This window comes from Garra rufa, chromosome 22 (assembly GCF_049309525.1).
Source record: "Garra rufa chromosome 22, GarRuf1.0, whole genome shotgun sequence".
Taxonomy (NCBI): domain Eukaryota; kingdom Metazoa; phylum Chordata; class Actinopteri; order Cypriniformes; family Cyprinidae; genus Garra; species Garra rufa.
In genome coordinates, this window is record NC_133382.1 from 10,447,787 (window position 1) to 10,473,070 (window position 25,284).

A 25,284-nucleotide genomic window follows, 5' to 3' on the forward strand; every position below is an offset into this window, starting at 1 on the left:
TAATTCTGTGTAGTTACCAGAATGATTGACAGCTGTTTTTTTTTTTTTTTTTTTTTTTTTTTTTGGTGATAGTTGTTCATGAGTCCCTTATTCTTTGACCCATTTTTCTTTGTTTTTTTTCAGCATATTTGGGAATTTGAACCCTTCCCAACAATGACTATGATGCCACTTTTGCAGAAGGTTCAATACGTTCACTGATGCTTCAGGAGAAACGTATCCTGGGGTGAAAACATTTGAAGTTTTGATGTATGCATTTTTATTTGGTGAAATATCTTTATGCATTTATTTTATTTTTTTTCCCATTTAGTACTGCCCTTCAGAAGCTACAGAAGATACTTACATGTTTCCCAGAAGACAAAATAAGATAAATTTACCCTGATCTTCAAATTCAAAAAGTTTTGCATTTTTTTTCCTTCTGAAGCATCAGTGAGCATTTAAACCTTCTGTAATAGTCGAGTCCCTCATTTGTCCTCAGTGTGAAAAGATGCTTCTCAAAATCATGCAGTCATTGTTGGAAAGGGTTCAAATACACACCAATGCTAAAGAACCAAAGCCTAGATGCCGCATATTTCCAGGTTTTCCAGGTGTCTGGTATCTAATACATTAAAGGAAAACGGATGACTTTTCTTAACTTGGTCTCAAAGAATGTTTTTTTTTTTTTTCCCCCTTATTTGTGGCTTCTGTTAAAGGGTCTTGATGACGAGCAGCAGGAAGAGGGGCACTTGCTCGGACAGTTTGTTTATGATGAAGATGGAGATGCCCTTCAGACCTTCTCTGTCTCTGTAAGTATCAAAAAAAAAAAAGCAGAGTTTTCCTGTATATTGTGATTTCTGTTTCATTTAATCACTGTAGCTGCATGAAAATCAAGGTGTAACTGATTTGACTGATAGCTGCTTGTGATTATTGTCAAAGGGAAAAATTTGAAAAGCTGTCATGAAGGCAGCTCATCAATGATTTTATAGTTCTATCATCTACCAACAGTAGCTTATTTATTTCTAGTCATTGATTATAATTGCCTAATGTTGTTTGGTGTCTCTGTCTTCAAGGAGGAGGTCCCGAGAGGTTTTCAGATCATTGAGATGAAAGTGCTGTCTAACTGGGGTCATCCTGAATACACCTGTATCTACCGTTTCCGGGTTCACGGGAAGCTTGTTGATGAACCACTTGAAAGTGATTAAGACATTGTAACGTCCTTACAGTCTGTCACTCATGCACTGGTAAAAAGGAATTGAGCTCTTGAGATGTGCCATGAGTTACACAGTTGGGCCGGAGATGACCTGAGGACATCTGATAAAGGATTGCATGCTGGTACATGTACTGCTAGGCCTCAGAACCAGATTCAGCACTTGCGCTCTTCTGAAACGCCACACTGTTTCCATTATTGTCAGTCATCAGGGTTATGCTTATTTTTCATTATTATTATTATTATTATTATTATTATTATTATTATTATTATTATTATACCCTATCTGGCAGAATTGTCACCAGCAAAGAATTGACAAATTGCTGAAATACAGAATGTATTTTAGACTAAATGTAAATGTGAGAAGTTCTTCTGTCCTTCAGTTTTGTGCTCTTTTTATGTATTTGCTAGCTATGTGCCCTATTTAAGAATGGCTAGAGAAAATTGCTATTTATTTTGTGTATTTAAGTTGATATAAGTGAGATTGGATTGTGTATTTTTGTAAATGCTTTTCATGATCTTTATGCAGAGGATTTTGTAATTGCCATGTGATCTTCATAGGTTGGCTTTTCAAATAAAATTCTAATTTTTTTATTATTTTAAAAAAGAACTGAGTGCATTCACAATTACTAAACACCGCAAGATTGGTTTGATATTAGACAATAGTTAGACATTTGGTCTATACATCAACATTATGATGCATTTCAATTTCTAATGCTTGGGAAGCATATTAATATTCACACGCAACCCAGTGGATTTTAAATCTTGAGGTTTAAGGCCCTCCAACAGCAACAAGAGAGACAAGCTGTAAGTATGAACTTATTGGAAAGAGGAGCTGAAAAAAATGGGCAACTGTTTCTATTTTTACAATGTGCTTTTTAAAACAAAAGACAATTTTTTTTCGCACAGTAAATGTTTAAAGTGTACAAGAAATATGCAAATAAAATAATTATAGATGTACAAGAATATGCATCAAAAATATTAGCACTTTGAAAAATGTTTATCTAAAGTACATTATAAACATTTTAAAAATGTACAAAAATTCTCTCCTGTATTCCTATCAACATCCAGCAATTACAGAATTGTCCAAAGCAAAACTTGTCATCACACAAAATTAAAATGCATAAAACTATACTATAAGAACATGCTGACAAAAATGTATTTAAGCACGTTTCCACCACTGAATAAAAAAAACTTAACTCTCAATTGCGTGATATAAACTTGCGATTCAGAGGGGGAAAAAGCCACAATTTTGAGATATAAATGCACAATTCTGATAAAAAGTCGCAATTGCAAGTTTATACCACGCAATTCTGAGAAAAAAAGCCACAATTTTGAGATATAAACTCGCAATTCTGAGATAAGTCAGAATTTGAGAGATAAACTCGCAATTCTGATAAAAATGTCAGAAGTTTGCATCATGCAGTTCTCAGTTAAAAAAAAAAAAAAAGTCAGAACTGTGAGATGAAAAGTAGCAATTACCTTTTTAATTTTTTTTATTCAGTGGTGGAAAGGGGCTTCCATAAAAATGTATAGCATTTCTGTAATTAAAGAATAATCAATAGGGGGTAATGCTACACCAAATTGTCTATTTTTGTTCAGTTTGGACTTCTGAATAAAATTAGGGTGTTTTTCCTCCTTTACTGTGAGCTCCATATTCTTACAATATGAGCCATAAAGACCATGCCCAGTCTTAAAAGGTGGCCTTGCAAACTTTGTTTGTCTGTTTGTTTAGACTAAAAAAATAAATACATTTTTAACATTTTTTTTTTTCAGTTTTAATTAACTTGTATTTAAAATATTTATATTTAAAATATTTAAATTTCAGCAACCATTTTAGTATATCTTTTCAAGGGAAAATACTATAGAAATGAAACTTGGATATATTTTAGAGTAGTCAATGTGCAGCTTGTATAGCAGTATAGATTTACTGTCCTCTAAAAATAACAACATACAGCCGTTATTGTCAAAATAGCTGGCAACAAAAGTGAGTACACCCCAAGTGATAGCAGTATGTTATTTAACCATGCAAAGCCACATGTCCTATTCATCATGTTTTTGTCTACTTGACAGGACCATACAGAGTTGTGTGTCTTGTACTAGAGGAGTTAAAATTGGGTGCTTTAAATACAATTCTTTCATACTGACCACTGGATGTTCAACATGGCATCTCATGGCAAAGAACTCACTGAGGATTTGAATATTACAATTGTTGTTCTCCACAAAGATGGTCAAGGCTATTAGAGGTTTAGTAACACCCTGAAACCGAGTTACACTACAGTGGTCAGGGTCATACAGAGGTTTTCCAAGATGGGTTCCATTCGGAACAGGCCTTGCAAGGGTCGATCAACGGCGTTGAGCACTTGTTCTGTGCGTCAGGTGCAGAACCTGGTATCAAAAAAACAGATGCATGAGTGCTGCCAGCATTGCCTTAAAGGTCACAGAAGTAGAAGGTCAACTTGTCAGTGCTCAGACCATACGCCACACACTGCAACAAATCGGTTTGCATAGCCATCATCCCAGAAGGAAGCCTCTTCTGAAGCTGGCTCACAAAAAAAGCCTGCAAACAGTTTGCTGAAGACAACCTGTCCAAGAGCATGAATTACAGGAACCATGTCCTGTGGTCTGATGAGACTAAGATAAACTTGTTTGACTCAGATGGTGTCTAGCAAGTGTGGCGATGCCCTGGTATGGAATACCAAGAAAATTGTGTCTTGCCTACAGTCAAGCATGGTGGTGGTAGCATCATGGTCTGGGGCTGCATGAGTGCTGCTGGTACTGGGGAGCTGTAGTTCATTGAGGGAAACATGCATTCCATTATGTACTGTACATTCTGAAGCAGAACATGATGCCTTCCCTCCAGAAACTAGGCAGAACGGCAGTTTTCCAACATGATGACAACTGCCTTGCTGGGGAAGCTGAAGCTAAAGCTGAAGATGATGAGGTGGCGAAGTATGTCTCCAGACCTGAACCCTATTAAGCACATGTGGGGCATCCTCAAGCGTAAGGTGGAGAAGCACCATATGTCTAACGTCCAGCAGCTCCGTGAGGAGTGGAAGAGGATCCCAGCAACAACCTGTGCAGCTCTTGTCAATTCCATGCCCAGGATGATTAAGGCAGTGCCAGATAACATTGGTGCTAATGCCGCGTTCCAGGCAACCCGTTACCCGTGTTTTTCCAAACTTCTACCCGTGAAAGTCCACTGGAATGGCAGTCAAACCTGTGAATTCTCACCCGTGAACTCGTACTAGATTGATGTACTCTCATAACCTGCAAAACAACAATGGCAGCCCCTACGGTTGCGGTGTTTATGCAAGTGGTACACGGTGAATAATAGACTTTAGGACAATATAACAGCTTATCTTGCCTCATGCGCCATTTTTCCTCCTCTGTTTCTCTCAAATAAGCAAGGAGTAAGCACCTTTGGTGATAGAAATTATCATTAATGAGCATAAGCCCTGTACAGTCCGCCATGCTGGTTTGTTTACATCTAGCTACCTCAATTCCATGCACTCAGGCAGTTTGGCATGACTTGCCTGGAATGCTAGAAAGCTGAGTCGTGGTTTGAAGTGGTGACTTACAGGCTCGAAAACCTGCCTGGAACGCAGCATGACACAATATATTGACACTTTGGATAAGTTTACTTAGGGTGTACTCACTTTTGTTGCCAGCTATTTTGCTGTATGTTGAGTAATTTTCACGGGACAATAAATCTATCCTGCTATACAAGTTGCACATTGACTACTCTAAAATATATCCAAGTTTAATTTCTATAGTATTGTCCCTTGAGAAGATATACTGAAATGGTTGCTGAAATGTCAGGGTTGTACTCACTTATGTGACATACTGTATATTCGCTCCAGTCCGTAAGGAGGCAGCAGAGAGTGTGTTTATTGTTTGGGACGGGCCGGGATATGTGTGTGTGTATATATAAGAGAGTGTGTGTGCGTGCAGACCGGGATCTGAGATTTTTGGGTGGTGGCTGTTTGTATAACTGGAACAGCGGCGGCAGCAGCAGCAAATGCTCTGGAATGCGGTCGGCCAGCTAACTTTACCCCGTCGAGTTTGAGCGAAATTTCACATTTCATTTTAACTTTTACCGACTCCGCTCTTCTTTTGTGCGTGTTGAATTTTGAGGTTGAGCTATCCCGGTCAGAGCAGCTTTTATCGATTCATTGACAGAGAAAGCTAAAGGGATAGCGTGCTAAGTGAACACAGATGCAGGCCATAAAGTGTGTGGTAGTCGGGGACGGGTGAGTTTAACGTTAAACTATTTTTTTTGTCAGCGTTGTAATTGTTGTGGAATGAAGTTTTACACGTTTCAGAGTTTTCTGAGTTTGTTCAGTAGTGTTTTGAGTTTTGATAACGTGTGAACCTTTATTTCGCAAACTTTTGTGCGGCTTATTTCACAAATATCCCTCATTAAAAGTATGTGTTCCACTTTAAGTTATTTTGTAGCAAGGAAAATCGCTTACGAATGACTTTAAATGTCAGTGTTTGTCTATTCATTTTTTTTTTCCTGGGGTTTTCCGTGTTTGTAAACTGACCCTTCCCTTAAATTAGTTTCCTTTAAATGTTACGTCATTAAATGCAGGCTGGATGTGTGGGGAGTGTTGCAGTGCTGAATGGAGAAGTCAGCCTAACCCACTTTTATCATTTGTATGAGTAACACCGGCTGTTATTTTGTTTATACAATGTCATGTTTGTTCAAGACAAGTATATGACCTAGTTTTTTCTTCTATTACTGAAATGTTTGGCAGTTATAGTAGATGACTCCAGTTTGTTTTTATACAAGGCATGGTCATTTGTGTCTCTGGATGTATTATATGAATAATTTGAGGTGTTTATTATTTTCCCTCCAGGGCTGTGGGTAAAACATGCCTTCTGATCAGCTACACCACCAATGCTTTTCCCGGGGAATACATCCCAACTGTGTAAGCAGACCTTACTGTAACCCTGAGATTCTTAAAGGGACAGTTCAGCCAAAGATTATTTAGATTTATTTATACACATACACTCACAATCTAAATAGCAAATTTTTAGCAAAAATCAGTTGTCAAAATGGTCATTTAAACTGAAATTGAGTTAAACTTCAAAACTCTGCATAGTCTTGTATTAATAAATATACACTACCAGTCAAAAGTTTTTGGACAGTAAGATTTTGTATGGTTTTTTTTTTTTTTTCTTTAAAGAAGTCTCTTCTGCTCACCAAGCCTGCATTTATTTCCTATTAAAAAATATTTTAAAATGTGTTTCATTCCTTTTTTAAAACTGAATTTTTAGCATCATTACTCCAGTCACATAAACCTTCAGAATCATTCTAATATTCTGATTTGCTGCTCAAAAACATTTGTTATTATTATGATGTTATTATGATTTTTTTTTTTTTTTCAGGTTTCTTTTATGAATAGAAGGTTCAGAAGAACAGCATTTATCTGAAATAGAAATCTTTTGTAACATTATAAATGTCTTTATCATCACTTTCGATTTAAAGCATCCTTGCTAAATAAAAGTTTTAATTTCTATTAAAAAATTACACTCACTTCAAGCTTTTGAATGGTATAGTGTATAATGTTGCAAAAGCTTTTTATTTCAGATAAATGCTGATCTTTGGATGTTTCTATTCATCAAAGAATCTTGGGGAAAAAAGTACTCCACTGTTTTAAATATTGATGATGATAATAATAATAATTTCTTAAACCGCAAATCAGCATATTAGAATGATTTCTGAAGAGTCACGTGACACTGAAGACTGGAATAATGATGCTGAAAATTTAGCCTCAATCACAGGAATAAATTACATTTTAAAATGTATTCAAATAGAAAGCAGTTAATCTAAATAGTACAAATATTTCACAATATTACTGCGTTTGCTGTATTTTGGATCAAAAAATGCAGGCTTGGTGAGCAATAGAGAATTCTTTAAAAACATTAAAACTCATACTGTTCAAAAATGTTTAACTGGTAGTGTGTGTACAGAAAATTATAAGTATAAATTATATTTAGGCAGGGTGTAGTTAACAAGTTTATTTTTGTGTGAACTGTCCCTTTAAAATCAACATGACATCAAAACTGACAACATCTACTTAAAAAAACGACATTCCTGGGGGGTGTTCCATGAACCAAGTTTACCAAATAAGTCAGGCTTGTTTCAGTTAGACTTATTTTGAGCCAAATCAAGTGACAATAAGTCAGACTAACTGAAATAAGCCTGACTTATTTGGTAAACTTGGTTTATGGTAGGGTTGTGCCGATAGACGATAGTATCGTGTATCGACGATAGTCAGAGATATCGCCTGTTGATGATGCCTTTGACGATAGTTAGACGATAATTATTATTATCCGTCAACAAAGAACTTAACTTTAGCAATGCAGCACAGAGAGTCTGTTCTAGGATGCTTCAGAAACTTGCCGCGGTATAAACACACGCACAGAGAGGCCACAGCGCCTTAACGCACCTCGTGCAGTGTGCAAAATGGGAGATTTTCATCATACAGTAGGGTGGTAGATTCTAAAGGGAGTGTTATATTATATTAGCATTGCAGTCATTAGGATAACAGAGGTAGTAAAACCTGGTTCAGGCTGAATTAATTACGATGTATCATAATCAGTCTGTATATAGTAAACAAACATTCATCTCAGTAACATCTATAGGCGTTAATTAGAATTACGATGCGATCAGATGGCGCTAAACATACGCATGTGAATTACACGCGCATCACTTCTCCGCATCCAATATGAACTGAACTACAACATCACCTGATGATAACGGTCAGACATACAGCGGTAACATTATCGCAATATGACTGGTAAAGAAAGATTCATTCATTTACATTCTGGCTAGCACATTTACAACTCACTCACTGACGATAGCAGAGAATGAAACCGAAAGTAACTTGAACAACTCCGGCAGAATTACAGTCAGCGCTCTGTACACGCACAACTTAATCATATGCCAAAAGAAAGTCTACCTTTACAAAACGAATAAGGAATTTAGTACATAGATAATTAATTAAATTAGCACGAATCGTATCGTGTATCGGCGATCCCTCAGGCTGACGATAGGGCGATATGAAAATTGAGCATATCGCCCAACACTAGTTTATGGAACACCCCCCTGGTCTTGTTGGGCCAGTTTCATCGGCGTATGTTATTCCAAGTCCAAAACATTTTATCTTTCATCAGAATTTTTTTACTTGCTGTATGTATCTTTCTTTTTGACCCCTTCCTTTCATCTACTTGACTGCATTCTGGTAGTCACTTCACAATAGCTAAAATTACACACACATTGAATAACTTATTTGACTCATAAATATGTCTGATTTTGTAAGTACAGTGGGTAGCAAAGTGTTCTTATTTACTACTAGTTATAGCACAAAATAAACATAAATGAACATTAGACGGTATGTAGAAAGAAACTATCTCCCAAGTAGATACTCAATTTGTGTTTTATATGAAAGCCACCGATTAAAATTTTTTGAAAGTTTATTTCCCTGTATCTTTTCCCTAAACTGTATATCATCTTTCATTTAGGTTTGATAATTATTCTGCTAATGTGATGGTCGATGGAAAGCCGGTGAACCTGGGTCTATGGGATACAGCAGGGCAGGAGGATTACGACAGACTTCGACCGCTTTCCTACCCTCAGACGGTACGATCATAATAATAGGGATAAAATATATATATATAATTTTTTTTATTATTATTATTTATTTATAATTAGATAAGAGTTGCAGAGCTATATGGAAAACATTTAAGACAGTTTTGACTCTTTACCTTAATGAGTCATGAGACCAGGAAGGATCTTGAAACGAGTTTGATGACTTACGTTCTGGAAATGTGATAAGCACTACGCCTTAGAGTAAAATGGTTAAAAATAGCCCATGTCTTGATTCCTGGTAAGCTGAAGTGATTTCTTATATGTTGCACAGAGCATTAATGGCAGCTCTGTGTTATCGTGGTCTCTCTTGCTAAGGCTGTGGGAGTGAATGGCTCAATTGTTTGCCGTTGTCGTTCAGGCACAAACCTCACTGTGTTTTTGTTTCACTTGGGAACAAGTGGAGTCAATTTACAGTTCATTAATGCAAGTCTAGTCAATGCTGTGCTTTACAGATAGCTAAATAATTTTGAGTTTTGCATTTGCATGAATATTTTTTTTTTTCTTTTTCCTATAGGATGTGTTCTTGATCTGCTTCTCACTTGTGAGTCCAGCCTCGTTTGAGAACGTCCGTGCAAAGGTAAGCAAGCGCTCTTTAAATTTGTTATAGTAAATGTAGGCGACTTTCTAAATTATCACAGCGAATGGAAAAGAGGAACGGCTCTAAGAATAGTTTGTCTGGCTTGACTGATTGAGCAAATGTGGTTTCAGAGCCTCAAAATAGCAACTTATGTCTAGTGACGTGCATTTCAAAGGAACAAGTGGCATTTGCCATTAGTATGCAATACAGCTGGTAGCTGGAGGTTGTGGTGTTTATCCATAGGTAAAACATAGGTTGGGTTTGGAAATGGCACAGTAACATGCTCTTAGCATTTGAGTATAGTGTGTGTATGCTATGCTCTGTGTGTCAGTTTTCTCTATGCATAGAATGACTTTGCATTCAGTTGAAGCTGTTTTTTTCTTTAACAGTGGTATCCAGAGGTCAGACATCATTGTCCCAACACTCCAATAATTCTCGTTGGGACTAAGCTTGACCTGAGAGACGACAAGGACACTATTGAAAAGTTAAAAGAGAAGAAACTCACCCCAATCACCTACCCTCAAGGCCTTGCTATGGCCAAAGAAATAGGTCAGTGGTTCAGTGTTAACTGGTGTTTAAATGCATTTTATTATTAGCATTACACATACAGTTGAGGTCAAAAGTTTGCAATACACCTTGCAGAATCTGCTAAATGTTAATTATTTGACTAACATAAGAGGCATCATACAAAATGCATGTTGTCTTTTATTAGTACTGACCTTTACAAGATATTTCACATAAAAGATGTTTACAAGAGAAAATAATAGTTGGATTTATAAGAATGACTCCATTCAAAAGTTTACATAGACTTGATTCTCTTGATTCTGTTACCTGAATGATTCACAGCTGTGTTTTGAGTGATAGTAGTTCATGATTCTTTTGGTTCATGATTTCTTTAAATTTTTTTTTTTTTTTTTTAGCATTTTTGTGTATTTGAACTTTTCCAACAATGACTATATGAATTTGAGATGCATTTTTTTCACACTAAGGACAACTGAGAGACTCATATGCAACTATTACAGAAGGTTCAAAAACTCACTGATGATCCAGATAGAAACACGATGAATTAATTTAAAGATCAGGGTAAATTTAACTAATTTTGTAAGTTTATTTTGTACATGTAAGTATATCCTATAGCTTCTGAAGGGAAGAACAGGCAAAATAAGAAAAATGTTCACATCCTCATTCTGTTCCAAAAAGTTTACACCCCTGGCTCTTAATGCATCATGTTTCCGTCTGGAGCATCAGTGAGCGTTTGAACCTTCTGTAATGGTTGCATATGATTCCCTCAGTTGTCCTCGGTGTGCAAAGATGGATCTCAAAATCATACAGTCATTAAACGAAGAAAAAAAACAGCTGTGGAGCATTCAGATAACAATGCAGTATTAAGAATCAAATGTATGTAAACTTTTGAACTATTATTTTCTCTCGTAGATTATGTAAACTTCTTTTATGTGAAATATCTTTTTCAGGTCAGTACTAAATAAAAAATAACATGCATTTTGTATGATCCCTCTTATTTTGGTCAAATAATTATCATTTTGCTGCTTCTGCAAAGTGTATGCAAACTTTTAACTTAACAACTGTGCGTGTTAGCGATGGGTGTCAGTTTTAATCAATCTTCATTTTGATAAACAGATCAATTTATTCTTAAAGGCATAGTTTACCCAAAAATGAAAATGTCATTTATTACTCACCCACATGAACTTTGTTCATCTTCAGAACACTGTACAACTTGCTTCATGTCCCAAGTAGTCATTAGTTTTATATGGAAGCCCATTTTCACCACTGAATAAAAACAAAACGAGGCAACCTTCTTTATCTCACAATTCTGCCTTTTTTTTTCTCAGAACTGCGTGATATAAACTCACAATTGCGAGTCAGAATTGAATTTTTTTTTTCTCGCAGTACTGACTTTTTTCTTGCAACTGCGAGTTTATATCTTACAATTCTGGCTTCTCACAATAGTGAGATATAAACATGCCATTGCGAGTTAGAAATTCCAAATTAAGGGGGAAAAGTGTATGTTCTCAGAATTTGTTTATATCTCAATTCTGACAAAATTGCATGAAATACAGTCAGAATTTTTCTCTCGCAGTTTTGACTTTTTCTCGCAATTCTGACTTTTCTTCTCACAATTGTGAAATATAAACTTGCAATTTCGAGTTATAAAGTTCTGACTTGCAATTCTGAGCAAAAAGTCACAATTACAAGATATAAACTTGCAATTCTGAGTAAAAAAAAAGTTAGAATTGTAAGTTTATATCTTTTAGCTCTGACTTTATAACTCGCAGTTGTTTATGACTCAATTCTGACTTTGTTTCTCAGAATTGCAAGTCTATATTTCACAATTCTCAGAATTTATATATTTTTTAATATTTTTACCTGTTAATGTCTCATTGAATGTTTGAAAAAAAAAAATCATGAAAACGATTACAGCCACCCTTTAAAGATTCATATTTCTTTCTAATTTTAACAATGAATACAAGCATCCTTAAGTCATTAAAAATCATTTGTGCAATTGAAATGTTTTTTAGTGTTGATCACTTGGTTATTAAAAAACTTTATTTCTCTTTATATTCTGATTTGAACGAGAAGCTAAAAAGTTTTCAGTTAAATGAAAACCTTTTGTGCATTAATTTTAAACTTTTCATCCAAAAGGCAGTTATAACCAAGGAGACTCAAAATGTTTAGCCCAAGAAACACATCCTTTTTAAAGTGTGGATCCACTTTAAGTGATCTTTTGTATTGACTACAGGAGCTGTGAAGTACCTGGAGTGCTCAGCTTTAACACAACGCGGCCTTAAGACGGTGTTCGACGAAGCCATCCGTGCGGTCCTGTGTCCGCCCCCAGTCAAGAAACCAGGAAGAAGGTGTTTAGTCCTCTGAACTGACTGTACACACAGCACCAGCTGCAATCTGAGCTCACCTGAGGAGAACAATGGAGGCGGGGATGATGGGGAAATGTGTGTTGGGGAAGAAGAAAAAGTCTGCACAGTGTATGCATACAGATATTCTCTCTCTTGCATTTTAAATAGAATTCCGCCACTAACTAGCTGTTAAGACGCCAGATTATTCGCTTCCGAGAAAAGAGAAGTGGCATCCATAGTTTTCCTTCCCGTACACTAAGAAATTCCTGCTGCCTTTTAATGATCTCCTTTATTTTCCTTTGTTTTGATAAACTAAATATTCCTTTCAGTGTATTGTGAGCCCATATATTTTGTTTACATTCTGCATTTTTGTAGAAAATGAATTATTGCCAAAAGTTATAAATTTTAATTTGCTGACACTAACAACCTCATTTTGTCCTAAAGGGTAGGCAGGGGGTGTTCGTCATGCGTACTTGTAAGAGACCGATTGCAGTAATACTGAAGGAACTATTTTACAAGAGGACAGCTAAAGAAAACACTTTATTTTTTTGGTTCCTGTGTTACAGTTTCCATGCTAGAGAGTTTATTTTGTTAAATTGTATAAGAAACAAACCTAGTTTAAATGCATATATCAGCTTTGTTTTGTCAGCATATAGTATATTTTCACTACTGTATCTGAATATTCAAAAGGGCAGATCTCATGTTTAATCTCTCTCTGTATTTTAGTCAGGCAGTGTTTTATCCATTTTACAGTCCCAGTATTGTATTTAGACTACAGATCTACCAGTGCCTAGTATCACACCAGAGTTTTGTTGGGAAGCTGAGCATGTTAGAAGTTCAACACTATGGCATGGGGTTCATATTCTTGAACGATCTCCATGAAGACTGTGCTAAATGTAGTGGATTCTTGAATTCAACAAATATAAAGAGTTTGTTGTTAGGGTACAGACATTAGGTATTGAACTTCAGACATGGTTCAATGGGAAATGGTTGTTATTTGCCACATGGAATGTTTAATTGTCATTTTGACACTTTTTAAAACAGTTAAAATGCTTTATTCATGCTTTTGTCTCCACTAAAGCTACAATGTATTAACCTTTACGTCTGAAAATAGAAACCAAATATAAAAACATTTGTCTTTGTCCTTGGTTTTCCATGTACGCTTATTAGTTTGTTCATGTAGCACTGGGTTGTCACCAGGCACAATGCAACAAATACGTTGTCTAATTTTATTTATATTGGCTTTTGGCTTTTTTCCACGTTTTGTTCATCATAATTTTCACAAATGAACACAACTTCAGTCATTTTAAAGACTAAATACAATCACCACAATTAAAATGCTACAAACTGTATTTCAAATGACACCGCAATCATATGAGCATCATTAGGCTTCCAACAACTCTTTTAAACTTTATTTAAAGAAATGTCCTTTTTTGAGTTTGATGTATTCTGTCCCTGAAAACCTCTTGTTAGCAACCACTTTTTAAAGACAAGTAAAAGCTTTAAAGTCTGTGCAAAGCAATATTAAATGTGTTCTGAGTTTGTCCTACTACAAAAAAATGTTATGTTCTGACTCACATATCTGAGTTTGTATTTTGCAATTCTGACTTTTTCCTCACAATTGCAAGTTTATCTCGCAATTCTGATTTTTTTTTCTTAGAATTGTGATATAAACTCTCAATTGCGAATTCAGGAAGTCAGAATTGTGAGAACTCACAATTTGGGTTTTTTTCTGCAATTTTTTTCTCTCGCAATTTTGACTTTCACACAATTCTGACTTTTTTCTCAGAATTACATGATATAAACAAATGCGAGAAATAAAGTCAGAATTTGGAGATAAACTCACAATTCTGAGTGTGAGTTTGTCTTGCAATTCTGACTTTTTTTCTTGCAATTTGGACTTTTTCCCCTCGCCAATTCTGAGAAAAAAATTGCGATATAAACTCACAATTGTGATTTCTAAAGTCAGAATGTGAGTTTGCGTCTCACAAATGACTTTCTTTCTTGCCATTACGAGTTTATATTTTGCAATTTGGACATTTACCTCGCAATTCTGACTCTTTTTTTTTTTTTTTTTTTTTCTCAGAATTGTGAAATATAGACTCGCAATTCTGATGTTTTTTTTGACTCACAAATGTGAGTTTGTATCTCCCAATTCTGACTTTTTCCTTGCAATTGTGAGTTTATATCTTGCAATTTGGACCTTTTTTTTCTCACAATTCTGACTTTTTCCTCAGAATTGCATGATATAAACTCAATTGTGAGAAATAAAGTCCGAATTTGAGATACCTTTTTTTCTCGGAATTGCGAGTTTACATCTCACACTTTGGAGATAAACTCACAATTGCAAGAAATAAAGTCTGAATTTTGAGATATAAACTTGCAATTACGAGTTATAAAGTTCAATTTTGAAGGGGAAAAAAGAATGATTAAAAAGACTTGCAATTACGCGTTACAAAATCAGAATTGTAAGAAATAAACACAATTCTCAGAGAAAAAGTCACAACTGCAAGATACAATTTCGCAATTCTGAATTTATAACTTGCAATCACAAGTTATAAATTCAGAATTGCGAAATTGTATCTCGCAGTTGTGACTTTTTCTCTGAGAATTGTTTATTTCTCCAGGCAGTTCTCACAAAAAAAAAATGTATATCTCACAATTCTGACTTTTTTCTGACAAATTGCAATTACCTCTTATTTTTTTTATTCAATGGCGGAAATGGGCTTCCATAATTTTGTAAAGTATCGCAATCAAGTAATATACATTTTCACTGTACTAACTATGGGTAATGACAGTGGCTCCAGTGCATCATCAAGACATGTTTTCAGGCTAAAATCCTGAACACAAAATTGTAAAGAACTGTTTAACTCCACAATTCAGTACTTCATAGTTCTCAGTCTTTGTAACATGTTTTCAGCAATACATTTCTAACATCTATAATGTGTTATAAATTGCCTTTACACAGACTTTAAAAAAATCACAAAGAGGTATTATGTATTTTATGTCATAGAATAAAATGTGAAATAGCTTGAGTATGTGTTAACCGTAGACCCAAAAACCCATAAAACATCAACTTTAGGGCAATAGAACTATAAGTGGTAAAATAAAAACTGTTTTTTTTTTCAGGTTTTGGCCAACAAAACTACATGATCCCTGCAGCACTCTATTAATGATGCTACAAAATGTGACCCTGGACTACAAAATCAGTCTTAAGTAGCACAGGTATATTTGTAGCAATAGCCACAAATACATTGTAAGGCTCAAAATTATTTTTTCTTTTATGCCAAAATCATTAGGATATTAAGTAAAGATCATGTTCCATGAAGATATGTTGTATATTACAAATTTCCTACCATAAATATATCAAAGCTTAATTTTTGATAAGTAATATGCATTGTTAAGAACGTCATTTGGACAACTTTAAAGGTTTGATTTTTTTGCCCCCACAGATTTTCAAATAGTTGTATCTTAGCCAAATATTGTCCTATCCTAACAAACCACACATCAGTGGAAAGCTTTATTCAGCATGATGTATAACTATCCAGGTCCAGGGTCACAAATGTGTAAAAAAAAAAAAAAAGAGGTGATAATTGCAATTAATATAGCTATTTTTGCAGACTAAAAGTTATTATTCTTCTAACAGTGTGTAAAGAGAGTGCAGTTTGTTCTCGTGATCATCGATCAGGATAAAGACGCCACCACCGTGGCAGACTGGACAATTGTGCAATCAGCAGAGGAAGCTGTGCTGTTTGGTTCCTTAGTGTTCACTGTTCCACTTCTCCAGCACGAGTTTGGCTGAGACAGCATCTTGTATCCCCATCCCTGCATTTAAAAATGCAAAATATCCAGCTAGTCATAACAAATAGCTTTGTTTCCACTGAAATTGACTAATGTATCATTCCAGGACTAATTAGTGCTTTCTAAGAAATATCAGGAAATAATGACATACAACTTCTTACGAACAAACTGACTAAAGATCAGCAGGGGTTGCGTAAGCTTGCATAATAAAAGTTATAAATAAAATGATTTCCTTTTTGTCTCCTGAGAGGGCTAAAATACAAACATCAAGCTTTTTAAGGCACATCTGGTACTATGACTTTCTATCAGTGGTGAGAATGCACTTTTTCTTTTTTTGTTTTATCTTCAGTACATCTTGTTCTGATTTTTGGATCACAGCTGTGGAAAAACAAGTTACCCAGTGACTTGAATACCGTAGTCTTCTCACGCTGAGCAGGAAAGGATCCATTTATAACTTCTCCGAGCTCTGCGAAGACTTCAGCCTGGGTAAATAATAAGCATGTAAAATATTTAGGAACTTGGACGTACAATATGTATGTCTAATGTAAAGTAACTCAAATAAATGTTAGTGAAATCAGCTATATTTTACTAACGGAAAGTAATGCATACTCCAGACAGAATGATGTCTCCTGACTCTGCTGTCGCCCCCTCTCTGCTGTCCACATACACTACAGCCTCTCTCATCAAGACATCATCCAGTTCCCTCCAGTCTGGTCGACAAGCACCAACCGCTGTCACAAAAAATAGCAAAAAAAAGTACACAGTTTACGCTGGTCATGAAAATTCAAAGCATTGACCAACAGTAAACAGCTTGGTTACAGTATAACATGACAGCTGGTTAAAACCTCACAAAATGACTCATTGGAAATCTGTGGGCCAGCTGACCTGCTACGTGTGCACCTGGTTTGACCCACTCGCCAAAGAGTATCGGCTGACTTGCACCTGTGGCGGTGACTATTACATCAGCTCCCATCACGGCCTCCTTTACTGAACCACAAACCATTACAGGACTTTGGAGATCATTAACAAACTGTTGAGCCATTTCTTTCCTTCTGCTCCACACACGGACCTGAAGTGAATAAAACATTCACATACACACACACAAACAGCTTTGAATGACTTGGATGTATTTCCTATTTTCACACTGGTTACCTCTTTGAACTTGAAAAGCTTTGTAAAAACATCATAGTGGCTTCTAGCTTGTTGCCCTGAACCAAGGATGCACAACACCTCTGAAAGAACTGGACTGAACAGCTAGAGAGAGAGAAAGAAATTCAGATTATGTGACTTTATATATTACCTCGATAAAAATTTGGGGTCAGTTTTAGAGGAACCTACTTTAGCTGAAATGGCTGATACTGCTGCGGTTCGTTTGGATGTGATGGCCTCCCCATCCATGATCTAACAAGAAGAAAAAGGTGGATACTGTTATTGATTTTTATATATTATGTATATTTATATTTTCTATATAAAACATGAAATGACAGGAGATTTTTTACTGTAGACTCTAATACGTTATTGACCCAGACACCAATAGAGTGTTTTTATGATGCGTCATCAATCGCCATATTGGCGGCACTAAATGGAAACAATGCCTCTGAACCAAATGAAACTTGCATATTTTGCTATTATTGCTGCAAAAAATGGTCAGTTATTGTCATGATTTGGGCTGTACTAATCAATCAGTCTGGGAAAAACATTTGAAGTACTATAGACTGCCAAAGTTATAACAAATAAAGGAGAAGAGTGCAAAAAAAACTGTCAAAAGGTTTTGTGGTTGGCCAAACTGAACCAGGATTTCATTTGTGTTCGTTCTTATCATTTCCAGTCAGGTAGGTGAAATATTAGGCTAATATCTTAATTAATACTACTTGTACATATCTTTTCCACCAATTACTCGGATGCGCGGCCATACTGGTGATCAGGGTTGCCAGGTTTTCACAACAAAACCCGCCTAATTGCTACTCAAAACTAGCCCAATCGTGATTCGTAATTAAAAATCACATTCTGGGGGATGAAATACATCTTTTTTGTTGGGGTTCCCCTGGTAAATTCCCATTTCAGGGGCTAAATATGACGTTATTGGGGTCGCTTCAACCCGCGGACATCAAAAACAACCCGCGACGACAGTGTTAATGTAGCCCAGTTCTGCGGGAAAATCACAGACTTGGCAACACTGCTGGCGATACTCAGATGTAAGCAACAGCATGGATTGCACAGTTAATGTACTACTGAATATGTTTTTTTTTTATTAATCAATTAAACAACATATTTTCAAGTAAATCAGATACATCAGACTTCTGCTTTATTAGCCGCTATAGGGAAAAACGAGAAAAATAACAATGTGCAGTTAATGGTAAAACTGTTTGCCCTACAAACGTGTGTTTATAATTAGGATAATACATAAAAATAATATGGTAAGACACACCAATCTGCAATATCAAACAACAAAACAAGCTGGTTTGTGCAGCTAAAAATAGCTGGACACGAATGAGACCAGAAGCCAGACCCCGTAAAATGTACAAATGGCCATGCCCACTCTTACAGGAAGAAAAAGGTGGATACTGTTATTGATTTTTATATATTATGTATATTTAAATTTTCTATATAAAACAGGAAATGACATTACAGAGATTTTATACTGTAGACTCTAATGGCGCTTTTCCACTACACAGTACCAGCTCGCCTCAGCTCGGCTCGGCTCTGTTTGGTTTTCCACTGTGTAAAAGTTGTACCTGTACCGGCTTCCAGGTACTTTTTTTCGTACCACCTCCGGCGAGGTTCCAAGCGAGCTGAGGCGAGCTGAGGCGATACTAAATGTGACGTGAAAACACAGCAGACTGCTGATTGGTCAGAGAGAATCGTCACTATTCACTGCATCATCATTGCACGCGCCAGCAATAGTATCCAGAATAACCCCACCATTTTTAAAAAGTTTGGCCAGAGATTGCGTGACATCCAATTCATTACATATTATGGCAACTCGGAAGAATACGTCGTGGTCAAACGAGGAGGTGCAGACAGCGGGTGTGTGTCGCGTAGAAGATTACGTAACGGCAGTTTCCTGCAGCGTCGCTATGACAAACCAGGTACTATTGTAGAGGTACAGGTACAACTTTTACACAGTGGAAAACCAAACAGAGCCGAGTCGAGTCGAGCCGAGGCGAGCTGGTACTGTGTAGTGGAAAAGCGCCATAATACGTTATTGACCCAGACACCAATAGAGTGTTTTTATGATGCGTCATCAATCGCCATATTGGCGGCACTAAATGGAAACAATGCCTCTGAACCGAACGAAACTTTTATTTGTGCACATCTGACAGTACATTTCATTATTGCTGATAAAAATGGTCAGTTATTGTCATGTTTTGGGCTATATTAATCAATCAGACTGGGAAAAACATTTGAAGTACTATAGACTGCCAAAGTTATGACCAATTTAAGGAGAAGAGTGGAAAATAAACTGTCAAAAGGTGTTTATGGTTGGCCAAACTGAACCAGGATTTCTAGGGCAAGAATCTTGACAACATTTGTGTTTATGCTTATCATTTCTAGTCAGGTAGGTGAAATATTAGGCTAATATCGTAATTAATACTACTTGTACATATCTGTTCCACTGATTACTCAGATGCGTGGCCATACTGGCGATCAGGGTTGCCAGGTTTTCACAACAAAACCCGCCTAATTGCTACTCAAAACTAGACCAATTGCGTTTTGAGGGGGGTCACCCATTAAAAATCGCGTTCTGGGGGATGAAATACATGTTTTTTGTCAAGGTCCCCCTGGTAAATTCCCATTTCAGGGGCTAAATATGACATTATTGTGGTCGCTTCGACCTGCAGACATCAAAAACAAGCCGCGACAACAGTGTTAAAGTAGCCCAATTCTGTGGGAAAACCACAGACTTGGCAACACTGTTGGCAATACTCAGATGTAAACAACAGCATGGATTGGACGATTAATGTACTACTGAATATGTTGTTTTGCTAATTTATGCTGTCTAAACCACAGAAAAAAAATGTGTGGATGTTGCTAAATCACATAGAGAAGGACTTAGTAGGCCGCAAAGGGTGCAATATTTTGACAAACTAAAGTTAATAGGTTCTAAAGATATGCACGTGAGCAGTATTACTTAGCATTTACCATTTCACCAACCTGACCGGAAAAGATATGAACAAACGCAAATGTTGTCAAGATTCTTGCCCTGGATATCTTGGTTCAGTTTGGTCCACCACAAATGTCTTTTGTTCCTCAGACAGTCTTTTGCACCATTCTCCTTGATTTGGTATAACTTTTGGCAGTCTATAGTACTCCAAATGTTTTTCCTGGTCCGACCGATTAGTGCAGCCCAAAACACGACAATAATTGATCATTTTCAGCAGCAATAATAAGCAAAATATGCACGTTTTGTTCAGTTCAGTGCCACCACTATGGCCGTTTGATGATGCGTCATGAAAACACCCTATTAATTTTGGTTTGTCAACATATTGCACCCTTTACTACTTACTACAGTAAGTCCTTCTCTATGTGATTTAGCAGCTTCCACACTTTTTGTTCTGTGGTTTAGACAGCATAAATTAGCATAACAGTATTCAGGTGTACATTAATCATGCAATTTATGCTGTTGTTTACATCCGAGTATCGCCAATATGGCCGCACATCCAGGTAACTGACAAAACCGTGAAAGTGCATCTATTCCGTAAATCCTAGACAGGAACAGATGTGCATATGAAAGAATAGTAAACTGTTTGCCAATGCTAAATAAATCATGTTTATGTGGCTCACCGCTGTCACATGTCCATGCTCGGGATGAAACAGTAACACAGTGGCTTGAGTTGATGGTAAACTGGATCCCTCTGCACGTTGGTAGAAAGTCACCATCTTAGTGGATAAAATGCCCTCAGCTGCCAAATATGCAGGCATTACGCCCAGAAACCTGAAAAAATAATTGTTTATTTCTATAGGTCTGTGTCAGTAAGCGATAGTGATATTTCGAGATACGGATTTCTTCATACCCATTGTGTTGTTGTATAGGGACCACAGATCTCACAGGCTGGATTATTTCTGAACTGTCCCGTTTAGAAAACTTTCCCATGACGGACTCCAGTCTGGGAATCAGATCGTCGTAACAGAGCAAACGCTCGACCTCATGTTTGTTTAATAAAACGGGAGACTCGCTCATAGTTGGTTCACTTGTCTGTCTTGCTATCAAAAGACTGCGCGGTTTGTTGTGGACTTTAGTTTCTTAGTCACGTGGTTGGTTCGCGAGAGTCAAATGAGCATTTTGTATCTAAATAAAAACTTTTTATAGAAAACTACAAAAAATAAACACTTTTGAATTGTGACTTTAAATGGTGAAGGCATGACAATTACACATCGTCATATTAAACGCGCACAAATCTACACTGCCAAAGTTTGGGATCAGTAAGATGTTCAATGTTTTTTAAAGAACTCTCTTATGCTCATCAAAGTTCAACTTATTTGATCAAAAAATACAGAAAAAGGTAATATTATGAAATATACTTTAATATAATTTAATTCTGTCATGCAAAGCTGAATTTTCATCAGCCATTACTCCAGTCTTCAGTGTCAAACGATTCTTCAGAAATCTTTCTAATATGCTGATTTATTATCAATATTGGAAACAGCTGTACTGCTTATTTTTTTGGAACCTGTGATACTTTTTCCAGGATTCTATGAATTGACTGATGTTAAAAAGAACAGCATTTATTCAAAAAATAAATATTTTTTTAAATAATGTATGTATTAACCTTTAACCTAATAATGTATGTATCACCTCTTATCAATTTAACACATCCTTGCTGAATAAAAGTATTAATTTCTTTCATAGAAACAAAGAAAAATTTACTGACCCCAAACTTTAAACATGTAGTGTACTATATTATTAGAAAACAAAAGTTCTATAACATTTAAAATTAAAAGCTGTTGTTTTTAATGTTTTATTCATCAAAGAACCGTGAAAAAAAAAATATCACATGCTCAAAAAAAAAACAACAGTAATAATAAATCAACATATTTAATGATTTCTGAAGAATCATGTGACACTAAAGACTTGAGTAATGATGCTGAAAATTCAGCTTTGCATCACAGGAATAAATTATATTTTAAAACATTAAAATAGAAAACCACTATTTTAAATTGCAATAATATTTCACAATATTAGTGTTATTTTTCTTTACTGATTTTTGTATTTTTAATTAAATAAATGCAACCTTGAAGAGCAGAAGACTTTAAAAAAAACTTCTAATCCCGAACTCTTACGTTAACTTACGTTAATTAAATCTATCAAATTTACTAAAAATGTGAACTACACAGTTTATTAAACGCTTACAATGCATGATCTGCTTTAATTTGTGCACATCTGACAGTACATTTCATTCCATTTTAAAAAGCCAATGTATTAATGTTAGACGTGCAGTACGTAAATCTAGCCAGCACAAACAGCCCACACAAATCATTTCATTTTAACCGAACTTTATTTCGGCTGTCAATTGCTGAGGAACACTCAACATGATTTGAATCCAACATACAAAAAGAAAAAAAATCCTTAAGGATTGTACAAAGAGATCATTTTTAAAACCTGAAAACAAAAGTGTAAAAAAAAAAAAGAGCTCAAACTAACAGTCTTTCAATAGCCATCTGCACAGACTGGATCTGAGGTCTCAGCTGCGATCCCTCCTTGATGGTGACCGATGTGGCAACAACAGGTCTCGACACTCCACACGCACGTCCGAGAGCTTGTTTAGAGCGCACAAACACATACGGCACGTTCTTATCCTCACACAGCAGCGGCAGGTGAAGAATGATCTCCAGAGGTTCAGCATCAGCCGCCATCACAATGAACTCAGAAATCCCACGGTTAAGAGTTTTGGTGGCTGTGAAAGACAATGAAAATCAGAGCTGGCAAAAATAACAGTCCCAATATGCAGATAATTACTCAGTGAAGTTATACTTAAGTTACTAATTTTGTTAATTAAAACTTTTTGTCTTTGTCTGCTATTCTTAATAACAACACTGCTTAAAAGAGCATGTTTTAAAGGGATACTAACCCAAAAATAAAAATCACCCCATGATTTACTCACCCTCAAGCCATCCTAGGTGTATATGACCTTCTTCTTTCAGACGAATACAACTGGAGTTATATATATAAAAAAAATGTCCTGGCTCTTCTAAGCTTTATAATGGCAGTGAATGACTGTTGAGATTTTAAAGTCAAATAAAGTGCATCCATCCATCATAAAAAGTGCTCCATGTGACTCCTGGGGTTAAAAAAAGCCTTCTGAAATGAATTGATTTTTGCCTTTGTGTATGAAAAATATCCATATTTAACACTTTACAATCTGTAATATCTAGCATCTGGATATTTTTCTTACACAAATGCATTGATTCACTTCAGAAGGCCTTTATTAACTCCATGTGGCCATGTGGAGAACTTTCTATGATGGATAGATGCACTTTATTGAACATCAAAATTTCAAAACCCATTCACTGCCATTATAAAGATTAGAAGAGGCAGGACATTTTTTTTTAATGTAACTCCGATTTTATTTGTCTGATAGAAGTCAGTCATACACACATAGAATGGCTTGAGGGTGAGTAAATCATGGGGTAATTTTCATTTTTGGGTGTACTATCCCTTTAAAGTGGTCACATACCACTTTAAAGGAGTAGTTCACTTTCAGAACAAGAATTTACAGATAATGTACTCAACCTCTTGTCATTCAAGATGTTCATGTCTTTCTTTCTTCAGTCGTAAAGAAATTGTGTTTTTTGAGGAAAACATTTCAGGATTTCTCTCCATATAATGGACTTCTATGGTGCCCCCGAGTTTGAACTTCCCAAATGCAGTTTAAATGCAGCTTCAAAGGACTCTAAACGATCACAGCCATGGAAGAAGGGTCTTATCCAGCAAAACAATCGGTTATTTTCTAAAAACTTTTACAACTTATATACTTTTTAATCTCAAACGCTCATCGAGCCAAGCTAGACAAGATGAGCATTTGAGGTTAAAAAGTATATAAATTGTAATTTTTTTTTTTTTAGAAAATATCCCATCGTTTTGCTAGATAAGACCCTTCTTCCTTGGCTGTGATCGTTTAGAGCCCTTTGAAGCGGGATTTTGGAAGTTCAAACTCGGGGGCACCATAGAAGTTCTTTATATGAAGAGAAATCCTGAAATGTTGTACTCGAAAAACAATTTCCTTACGACTGAAGAAAGAAAGACATGAACATCTTGGATGACAAGGGGGTGAGTTCATTATCTGTAAATTTTTGTTCCGAAAGTGAACTACACCTTTAAGTTAAATAAGTGCAAAATGACTAGAGAAAACTCTTTGGTTAAGCAGTAGCATGATTACTTGGTTTTGATATTACGGGTGAGGATTGTTGTTATACCCTTAATGGCCATATATTCATCATGCTGAGGTACTTTACCTTCATTAGCCCCTTTTCTCAACTGTTTGTAGTTCGCTGCTTGCTGCACCAAGTCCAGAATGGTTTTGGAGAGCGTGGCGTCTGCCAGAGGATAAGCTTTAGGATTCACTTCAGCTTCAGTCTGTGCAAAGAAGAGGAAAGACAAAAGAACAAAACGTTATCAGCAAGACATTCTACATAAAATTAACCAAACGACGTTTAACGTTATCTGGTCAACATAATGCCGCGGTATTCTGATCTATAGGCCTAGATAAAATGTTTTTAAAGCAGAACTTAAAACAAGCATCTTAAAACAAGATTCAGTATATGAATACTATCATAACTTCGGCATGAATTAAAACAACTAAAATAGCTACACGTGGAATTCAGTGAAGCAAAATCCTGAACGAGTAAGAAGTCCGACATGTGATACTCACCATTGTGTTTGTTGTGTTTTGACCGGTGATCAACTTAATAACACACGGGTCCTCTCGGCAAGAGCTTCACGGAGGACAGTACTATGTAACTAAACAGAGAAAACGTTTAGAATTTAGCGAATAAACAAAATAAAGCGCACTAATGATCAGCGAAGCTCTGTGATCCTCACTACTACCGCGACTCGCAACACGTGTTTATGTTCGGCACACTGCGCATGCTCACATTTTAACTCACTTCCGGTAGTTTTTAAATCTTTATTTAAATAATTCTATTTAATCGTAAATACATAACTTATATGATGTTAAATTTATTGAAGAATATT

General features: G+C 36.0%; 4 protein-coding genes across 7 annotated transcripts in view; 2 read left to right on the forward strand and 2 right to left on the reverse strand.

The window, feature by feature from the left end:
- sun1a (Sad1 and UNC84 domain containing 1a) overlaps window positions 1–1,735 on the forward strand; it is a 29,763-nt gene extending 28,028 nt beyond the window's left edge. For all 4 annotated transcript variants that reach the window (XM_073828248.1, XM_073828249.1, XM_073828246.1 and 1 more), the window contains exons 18-19: window positions 690–782; window positions 1,047–1,735. In XM_073828248.1, coding sequence (XP_073684349.1) covers window positions 690–782; window positions 1,047–1,178 — 225 coding nt within the window. In that variant the 3' untranslated portion in view covers window positions 1,179–1,735. The remainder of the gene's footprint in view (window positions 1–689; window positions 783–1,046) is intronic.
- Window positions 1,736–5,138: 3,403 nt separating this feature from the next.
- Window positions 5,139–13,422, forward strand: rac1a (Rac family small GTPase 1a). The gene is made up of 6 exons (XM_073827729.1): window positions 5,139–5,436; window positions 6,046–6,117; window positions 8,717–8,834; window positions 9,358–9,420; window positions 9,810–9,969; window positions 12,179–13,422. The coding sequence occupies exons 1-6, from the start codon at window positions 5,402–5,404 to the stop codon at window positions 12,307–12,309; spliced, it is 579 nt and encodes a 192-aa protein (XP_073683830.1). The 5' UTR covers window positions 5,139–5,401; the 3' UTR covers window positions 12,310–13,422.
- A 200-nt stretch (window positions 13,423–13,622) lies between these two features.
- crym (crystallin, mu) lies at window positions 13,623–21,300 on the reverse strand. The gene is made up of 8 exons (XM_073827728.1): window positions 21,107–21,300; window positions 20,877–21,027; window positions 17,430–17,492; window positions 17,244–17,345; window positions 16,977–17,160; window positions 16,701–16,822; window positions 16,489–16,573; window positions 13,623–16,115 (listed from the first exon to the last, which is right to left on the reverse strand). Exons 1-8 carry the CDS (start codon window positions 21,271–21,273, stop codon window positions 16,051–16,053), a joined length of 939 nt encoding a protein of 312 aa, XP_073683829.1. The 5' UTR covers window positions 21,274–21,300; the 3' UTR covers window positions 13,623–16,050.
- Window positions 21,301–22,569: 1,269 nt separating this feature from the next.
- Window positions 22,570–25,144, reverse strand: snu13b (SNU13 homolog, small nuclear ribonucleoprotein b (U4/U6.U5)). Its single transcript, XM_073828721.1, has 3 exons — window positions 24,962–25,144; window positions 24,546–24,666; window positions 22,570–22,987 (listed from the first exon to the last, which is right to left on the reverse strand). Exons 1-3 carry the CDS (start codon window positions 24,962–24,964, stop codon window positions 22,725–22,727), a joined length of 387 nt encoding a protein of 128 aa, XP_073684822.1. The 5' UTR covers window positions 24,965–25,144; the 3' UTR covers window positions 22,570–22,724.
- Between the last annotated feature and the right edge of the window lie 140 nt (window positions 25,145–25,284).